The sequence below is a fragment of the Oncorhynchus tshawytscha genome, linkage group LG05, assembly GCF_018296145.1.
Source record: "Oncorhynchus tshawytscha isolate Ot180627B linkage group LG05, Otsh_v2.0, whole genome shotgun sequence".
NCBI lineage: Eukaryota > Metazoa > Chordata > Actinopteri > Salmoniformes > Salmonidae > Oncorhynchus > Oncorhynchus tshawytscha.
The window spans coordinates 87,117,784-87,125,962 of NC_056433.1; the positions used below are offsets into that span (position 1 = coordinate 87,117,784).

Here is an 8,179-nt window from a genome sequence, read left to right on the forward strand (position 1 = left end):
CCCAACATCAGTGCCGACCTAACTAATTCTCTTTTACCTGAATGGAACCAAGTCTCCGCAGCAATGTTCCAACATCTAGTGGAAAGCCTTCCCAGAAGAGTGGAGGCTGTTATAGCAGCAATGTTCCTACATCCAGTGGAATGCCTTCCCAGAAGAGTGGAGGCTGTTATAGCAGCAATGTTCCAATGCCTAGTGGAAGTCTTCACAGAAGAATGGAGGCTGTTATAGCAGTGTTCCAACATCTAGTGGAAAGCCTTCCCAGAAGAGTGGAGGCTGTTATAGTAGCGATGTTCCAACATCTAGTGGAAAGCCTTCCCAGAAGAGTGGAGGCTGTTATAGCAGCAATGTTCCAACGTCTAGTGGAAGTCTTCCCAGAAGAATGGAGGCTGTTATAGCAGCAATGTTCCAACATCTAGTGGAAGTCTTCCCAGAAGAATGGAGGCTGTTTTTCAGCAATGTTCCAACATCTAGTGGAAAGCCTTCCCAGAAGAATGGAGGCTGTTTTTCAGCAATGTTCCAACATCTAGTGGAAAGCCTTCCCAGAAGAATGGAGGCTGTTTTTCAGCAATGTTCCAACATCTAGTGGAAAGTATTCCCAGAAGAGTGGAGGCTGTTATAGCAATGTTCCAACATCTAGTGGAAAGCCTTCCCAGAAGAGTGGAGGCTGTTATAGCAGCAATGTTCCAACATCTAGTGGAAAGCCTTCCCAGAAGAGTGGAGGCTGTTATAGCAGCAATGTTCCAACATATAGTGGAAAGCCTTCCCAGAAGAGTGGAGGCTGTTATAGCAAAGAGGGGGACCAACTCCATATTAATGCCCCTGATTTTGGAATGAGATGTTGGACAAGCAGGTGTCCACATACTTTTGTTCATGTAGTGTATGTGAAAACCCCCTAAGTAATGTATTTGGGGACTGACCAGATGCCTTGTGATCTGCTTCTTGTAAAAGAAGAATTCTCTCCCACATTAGACAACTCTTGAAGAATAGTCTTTTTAAAACAAGCACACAAACCTGAGAAAACACATACAGTACATGCACATGAGTAGGATCATGGAGGAAAACAAAGTCATTGGCTGGAATGCGGTTTTAACCAATCAGCAATCAGGATTACACCCACCCGTTGTATAACACACGATAAAGTCTGGGACTCCTCCCCCCCCCCCAATCGGGGTCCTCTTGTGACAAGATGACTCAACTGTACACAGTCAAACATCACGTAAACAAGTCCTTAGTTACTGGAGTAGAGATAGATGCCAGTCTTCTGTTAAATAAATAGAATTCACACTTGACTTAATACATACAAATACAAAACCTTTATTTTACATTCATACATCTATAAATTGTTCAATAAGTTGAATGCATTTTTTATTTTATTTTATTATTTTTTTAAACACAAAAAAAAAGTCCTGAAGATTTACAGCTCGATTAATGATTCATTTGCATGTTGTAAGGTTGGTGAGAAGCTTCTTTTTTTTTTTTAAATGACACACGCACACCCCGAAATAAAAACTAGGACTACTAGTGCTGTCCTTGAGTTGTACCTTTTTATATAAACAGAACTGGGCTGAATGGAAATGAATTCAGTCACCATAGAGAAGGCACCTTCAGTACACAGTGTATGTACAAACAACATCTGATACACCTGTTTTACTGTAGCTTCTAGTACAATGACAACTGGAGACGTTTACTTAAACAATAAACTAACACATCCATACAAATACATTTTGAAGCAAAAATATCTTCTTGGTTCATACCCAAAGCAGTACCTTGAAATGCATATATTTTTTAAAAACATTTTAAATACTAGATTGGTTCTGCCAGCAGAGAGCAACCCAGTGGATATAGTTAGTTAATTACACAGTAGGTCACAATATTTATGACTGCAGTTGCCCGCTTCATGGATTGGTAACTATTGGCAACGGTAGTAGCGTAGGTATACCTCATCATGCATCATCTTGTCTTCCTACGAGAGCAGTAGTCATTATTAAGAGTCCCAAAAAAAAACTTTTTTTTTTTTTTCCTTTCACATGAAAGGGGGCAGGTCTACATGGTATAACATGTACATCAATATATAAAATCTATAGACAATTCAATATCTTATACAGCCAGGATAAATACAATTTATCTTTAAAATATACTGTTAACCCCCCCCCCTTCAAATCGAAATGTCAATACTTTCAGAAAAGTTATTTGCTATAAAATACCGTATCCTTCAATGGGATTTATGTTTTACATTCCGTGCTTTTTCCTCCAACAAAATAAACCTTTTTTTATATTCCTCTAAAGCTTAAACATTTTAACTAAATTAAAAGAGACATACTAATATAAAGAAACAACTGAGAGGTTCTACGTTCACATGTTTAGAGGAAACCCGTTTGGAACGGCGTACGCTGGCCGTATTCATGAACCACCCTCTAAATCAACACAGTGTGGCACTACAATTTTGGGATGATTTGTATACGTTGGGGTTTTCAATGCCATGGTCAGGATTGGCGTCGTCGTCGTCCGCCCTGCCCCCCCCGACAGTTCAGCACGCCTTGGACGGGTCTGTTGGCAGCTCTGTGGTGGACGTGCGGTACTGGATCTTGGTGTTGGTAATCGCTCCGTGTTTCTGTCTGAGGTGCAATCGAAGCTGACTCTTGTGGCGAAAGTGCAAGTTGCATTTCTCACACTGAAAAAAGAAAAGCAAGGTGAGTTTTATGTCTCCAATCTACATGGTTTAACACCTACATTTCAGTGTGTACATCAATGACACTGACTGATAGATCATGTTAGATTGTGTAGTTGGTCTACTTCTGTAGGGTGTATATATATATAATGGTGTCATTCTACTTCTGTAGGGTGTATATATATATAATGGTGTCATTCTACTTCTGTAGGGTGTATATATATATAATGGTGTCATTCTACTTACGTAGGGTGTATATATAATGGTGTCATTCTACTTACATAGGGTGTATATATAATGGTGTCATTCTACTTACGTAGGGTGTATATATAATGGTGTCATTCTACTTACAGAGGGTGTATATAATGGTGTCATTCTACTTACAGAGGGTGTATATATAATGGTGTCATTCTACTTACAGAGGGTGTATATAATGGTGTCATTCTACTAACGTAGGGTGTATATATAATGGTGTCATTCTACTAACGTAGGGTGTATATATAATGGTGTCATTCTACTTACAGAGGGTGTATATAATGGTGTCATTCTACTTACAGAGGGTGTATATAATGGTGTCATTCTACTTACATGATAGGGCTTTTCTCCTGTGTGTATGCGCAGGTGACTCTTCAGCGTCTGTAGGTGACGGAAGCGCGTTCCACAGATCTCACACGGGTATGGCTTCTCCCCGGTGTGGATCAGCACATGGGCACGGAGATGGGCAACCTGACAACAACATTATGAGACAACTGGGTCGGTGTGGTGGTGAGTTGTATTTTACGAAGACTATGATGATGGAAGAAATGGTGGGGGGACAGAAATGGGTGATGTGCAGCATAGAGCATAGCGATGGTATTACCCCCCCAAGACTAGCCCTCCGTTGAAAAGAGAGGGGGGACTCGGCTCACCTGCACAAATCGAGCTCCACATGTCTCACATCTGTATGGCTTTTCTCCTGAGTGGATACGAGTGTGGGTCTTGAGGTTAGCTGGTCTGTTGAACTGAGCACCACAGATGTTGCAGCGATACGGCTTCTCTCCTGCAACGCAACAACATACAACAAACAAACAAACAAAAAAACCCACAGAACAAACTGGTTAGCCAGTTACCGAATTTAGTGGGCAGAGCAGTTAACGTGTGTTTTATTATTGCTTCGGATGTACCGGTGTGGACTGTCTTGTGGCTGGCGAGGTTTCCTTTGTAGCGGAAAACAGCTTGACAGCGGTCGCACTTGTATGGCTTATCACTGTGGGTCTGCAGCATGTGGAGTTTCAGGGCTCCGTCGTCAGCAAACTTGGAGTCGCATTCGTTACAAAAGAACGTACCATTTTCTGTAAAGGAGAAGCGTTAGGTCAAACTAATGAATACGTCAAGATTTAGTGGCGCTTCAAATCGTGATCAAGAAAGTGTTATGTATAAAAGCAACAGGCAGCTAAGCTTGCCGCTGTCCGGGAGGGGTTCATGTCTGCCTCCACAAACGGCGATCCTATTCCTTACATTCAGATCTGGTATCTTAATTTGATCACTGTTACGACTCGTAGTATTTTTCCCTGTGCAGAAAGAAAATACAAATTGTCGTGTTTAAAGGTTTAAAAAGGTTTCTAATGTTTGGCATTTCTACTTTTTCTATTTTTTAAATGTCAGACTTGACCTAATGAAAACATTTGTTAACCCCTCCAGACCTGTCCATTTAATTATAATCCACGTAAATAATTCATATGTCCTGTTGCTGCGGGATTATTTTTCTGCTGTGAGAACCAGGGTCACACTAAGACAACGCATCGGTAGTGCACTAGTTTCCCCGATATAGGGCTCTGCTGAAAAGTAGTGCACTAGTTTCCCCGATATAGGGCTCTGCTGAAAAGTAGTGCACTAGTTTCCCGATATAGGGCTCTGCTGAAAAGTAGTGCACTAGTTTCCCGATATAGGGCTCTGCTGAAAAGTAGTGCACTAGTTTCCCGATATAGGGCTCTGCTGAAAGGAGTGCGCTAGTTTCCCGATATAGGGCTCTGCTGAAAAGTAGTGCGCTAGTTTCCCCGATATAGGGCTCTGCTGAAAAGTAGTGCACTAGTTTCCCGATATAGGGCTCTGCTGAAAAGTAGTGCACTAGTTTCCCTATATAGGGCTCTGCTGAAAAGTAGTGCGCTAGTTTCCCTATATAGGGCTCTGCTGAAAAGTAGTGCGCTAGTTTCCCTATATAGGGCTCTGCTGAAAAGTAGTGCGCTAGTTTCCCTATATAGGGCTCTGCTGAAAAGTAGTGCGCTAGTTTCCCTATATAGGGCTCTGCTGAAAAGTAGTGCACTAGTTTCCCTATATAGGGCTCTGCTGAAAAGTAGTGCGCTAGTTTCCCTATATAGGGCTCTGCTGAAAAGTAGTGCGCTAGTTTCCCTATATAGGGCTCTGCTGAAAAGTAGTGCACTAGTTTCCCGATATAGGGCTCTGCTGAAAAGTAGTGCACTAGTTTCCCCGATATAGGGCTCTGCTGAAAAGTGGTGCACTAGTTTCCCCGATATAGGGCTCTGCTGAAAAGTGGTGCACTAGTTTCCCCGATATAGGGCTCTGCTGAAAAGTAGTGCACTAGTTTCCCGATATAGGGCTCTGCTGAAAAGTAGTGCACTAGTTTCCCGATATAGGGCTCTGCTGAAAAGTAGTGCACTAGTTTCCCGATATAGGGCTCTGCTGAAAAGTAGTGCACTAGTTTCCCGATATAGGGCTCTGCTGAAAAGTAGTGCACTAGTTTCCCCGATATAGGGCTCTGCTGAAAAGTAGTGCACTAGTTTCCCGATATAGGGCTCTGCTGAAAAGTAGTGCACTAGTTTCCCGATATAGGGCTCTGCTGAAAAGTAGTGCACTAGTTTCCCGATATAGGGCTCTGCTGAAAAGTAGTGCACTAGTTTCCCGATATAGGGCTCTGCTGAAAAGTAGTGCACTAGTTTCCCGATATAGGGCTCTGCTGAAAAGTAGTGCACTAGTTTCCCCGATATAGGGCTCTGCTGAAAAGTAGTGCACTAGTTTCCCTATATAGGGCTCTGCTGAAATGTAGTGCGCTAGTTTCCCCGATATAGGGCTCTGCTGAAATGTAGTGCACTAGTTTCCCGATATAGGGCTCTGCTGAAAAGTAGTGCACTAGTTTCCCTATATAGGGCTCTGCTGAAATGTAGTGCACTAGTTTCCCCGATATAGGGCTCTGCTGAAAAGTAGTGCACTAGTTTCCCCGATATAGGGCTCTGCTGAAAAGTAGTGCACTAGTTTCCCCGATATAGGGCTCTGCTGAAAAGTAGTGCACTAGTTTCCCCGATATAGGGCTCTGCTGAAATGTAGTGCGCTAGTTTCCCCGATATAGGGCTCTGCTGAAATGTAGTGCACTAGTTTCCCGATATAGGGCTCTGCTGAAAAGTAGTGCACTAGTTTCCCTATATAGGGCTCTGCTGAAATGTAGTGCACTAGTTTCCCGATATAGGGCTCTGCTGAAAAGTAGTGCACTAGTTTCCCCGATATAGGGCTCTGCTGAAAAGTAGTGCACTAGTTTCCCCGATATAGGGCTCTGCTGAAAAGTAGTGCACTAGTTTCCCTATATAGGGCTCTGCTGAAATGTAGTGCACTAGTTTCCCCGATATAGGGCTCTGCTGAAAAGTAGTGCACTAGTTTCCCCGATATAGGGCTCTGCTGAAAAGTAGTGCACTAGATAGGGAATAGGGCACCATTTGCGCCTCATTTCGGCGTTTTAAAAAGCAGCGTGAACCACCGCTAACTAAGCTAGCCGTTTCACATCCATTACATACTCACCACAGCTGGAGTCGGAGTACTCAGAGTGTAACTCTGACATCATGTCCTCCGCTAAACAGGAAGCCAGGGTGTTGGGACACACTTCAGAGTGCTGCGGGGGCGGGGCACCACAGGAGGTGCACTTTAAGTGGCTGATGTAGACAGAGGAGTGGTTGTTAGAGCTCCTCTGTGATCCCTCCAGAGCTCTGGAGATACAAACGGTTGTGTGTCAGACATCATTCCTCCGCACACAACAATACAGCCGCAAGACAAGGGGGCAGAGAGAGAAAGAGGCTACAGAGGCGACAGTCGGAAGGCAGTCGTCTAGGGTCCTGCCGTGATGGTAGAAAAAGCTTTAGAAATGTTTGAAATGGACTGGATGGCAGAGAGTTTCATTGAGCAATACTTTTGATGGCAATTTTATTATATATTTCTTTAAATGCATCACTAACACTTTTCAACAAAAGCATCTCACTACACCCCCCCGCACTACACCCCCCCCCCCCTCACCCCCGCCCCTCCACATCAACATGGGAACAATCAAGCGTTTATGCTAGAGTTGTAGTTTAGTGTTTGATTCGTCCAGTATGACTGTAGACTTTACCTGTTGATGATGTTGTTGAGTCGGGAGGCCTGTGGAACAAGCAGATCCTCTCCGTGCTCGCTGATGTTGGCGTTGGCCTGCGTGTCCAGGTGCTCTGAGTCAGAGGGCTGGGGGTAGGGGGGCACACCCAGGCGCTGGGGGGAGGGGACCACCACCTCCTGCGGCCCAGTATCCTCCTCCTTGGTGGCTCTCTGGTTCAGAACTATGAACTTGTATTTCTTCCAGTTGCGTGCCTTGGGATCCTGGCTGCCCTGTAGGGGCAGGGCACCACCCCGGCCGGCCTGGGAGAGGGAGAGACCTGCGTTCTTACTGCTGCTGGACTCGGTGGGGGAGTTAGGCTGGCAGTCCGATTTGAGCGGGCTCTGAGGGCTACTCATCAGGCCCTTCCGTCCAGCTGAGGAGATCCCCAGAGGGTAGTGCTGCTGGCTCGTGTCTTCCTCTGTTGTCTGAGGACCGTGCTCCTTACCCAGAACCACCTTCTGCTGCTCGTGGGCCGCCGCGGCGAACCCTCTCTTCCTGGAGCCTCCCACCCCTCCCTCATGGCTCTCCTTCCTCATCTCCTCCTCCCTGGAGGAGACGTAGCTGGCTGTATGGTGGATGCTGGCCGAGCCCCCGCTCACCGCTCGGCTGTAATCAACCCTCATGGCGCTGCCCGTGTCCGGGGGGGAACAGTGCTTGTGGTGGATCCCGCCTTTAGAGAAGTCAGCGAAGTTATTTTTGGCGTCTGTCAGCTTGCAGAGAGGGAAAGGGAACCCCTGGACGGGGAACTGACCGTAGAGGTGGTAGTTGCTGGGGGAATTGACCCCGTTGAACATGCTGGAGGCGTAGGGCCTCCCATCTCTGAAGGGGCCGACCCGGCCGGGCAGGTTGTCGACCACATCGTGGGGCCGGTATGCATGGACGCCCTGAGGTAACAGTAAGGGGCTGACCAAGAACTCATCTCTGGGCAGCTTGTTGACCTGGCCAGGGTCACTGAGGAGAAAGAGGGAGAAGAGTGAGACGACAGAACCTGAACAAGGCAGATGGATACCAGAAACATATGCTACATTCCTGTCCACAACAAACTGCACCAATGTATTTCTCTGCTGTGCACGTCTCTTGACAGGTTCTCATTTGCAAATAGAAATGTCTCTTAATCGAGT

At 45.6% G+C, this 8,179-nt stretch overlaps 1 protein-coding gene across 3 annotated transcripts in view; it reads right to left on the minus strand.

Annotated features, from left to right (window-relative positions):
- Positions 1–2,508: 2,508 nt before the first annotated feature.
- Positions 2,509–8,179, minus strand: part of LOC112247788 (B-cell lymphoma 6 protein-like) — a 73,787-nt gene continuing 68,116 nt past the window's right edge. For 2 of the 3 annotated variants that reach the window (XM_042322621.1, XM_042322623.1), the window contains 6 exons: positions 7,038–8,009; positions 6,455–6,639; positions 3,832–3,999; positions 3,577–3,707; positions 3,257–3,394; positions 2,509–2,671 (listed from right to left, as the gene is read on the minus strand). In XM_042322621.1, coding sequence (XP_042178555.1) covers positions 2,528–2,671; positions 3,257–3,394; positions 3,577–3,707; positions 3,832–3,999; positions 6,455–6,639; positions 7,038–8,009 — 1,738 coding nt within the window. In that variant the 3' untranslated portion in view covers positions 2,509–2,527. The remainder of the gene's footprint in view (positions 2,672–3,256; positions 3,395–3,576; positions 3,708–3,831; positions 4,000–6,454; positions 6,640–7,037; positions 8,010–8,179) is intronic. The other variant, XM_042322622.1, reaches the window with a different exon arrangement.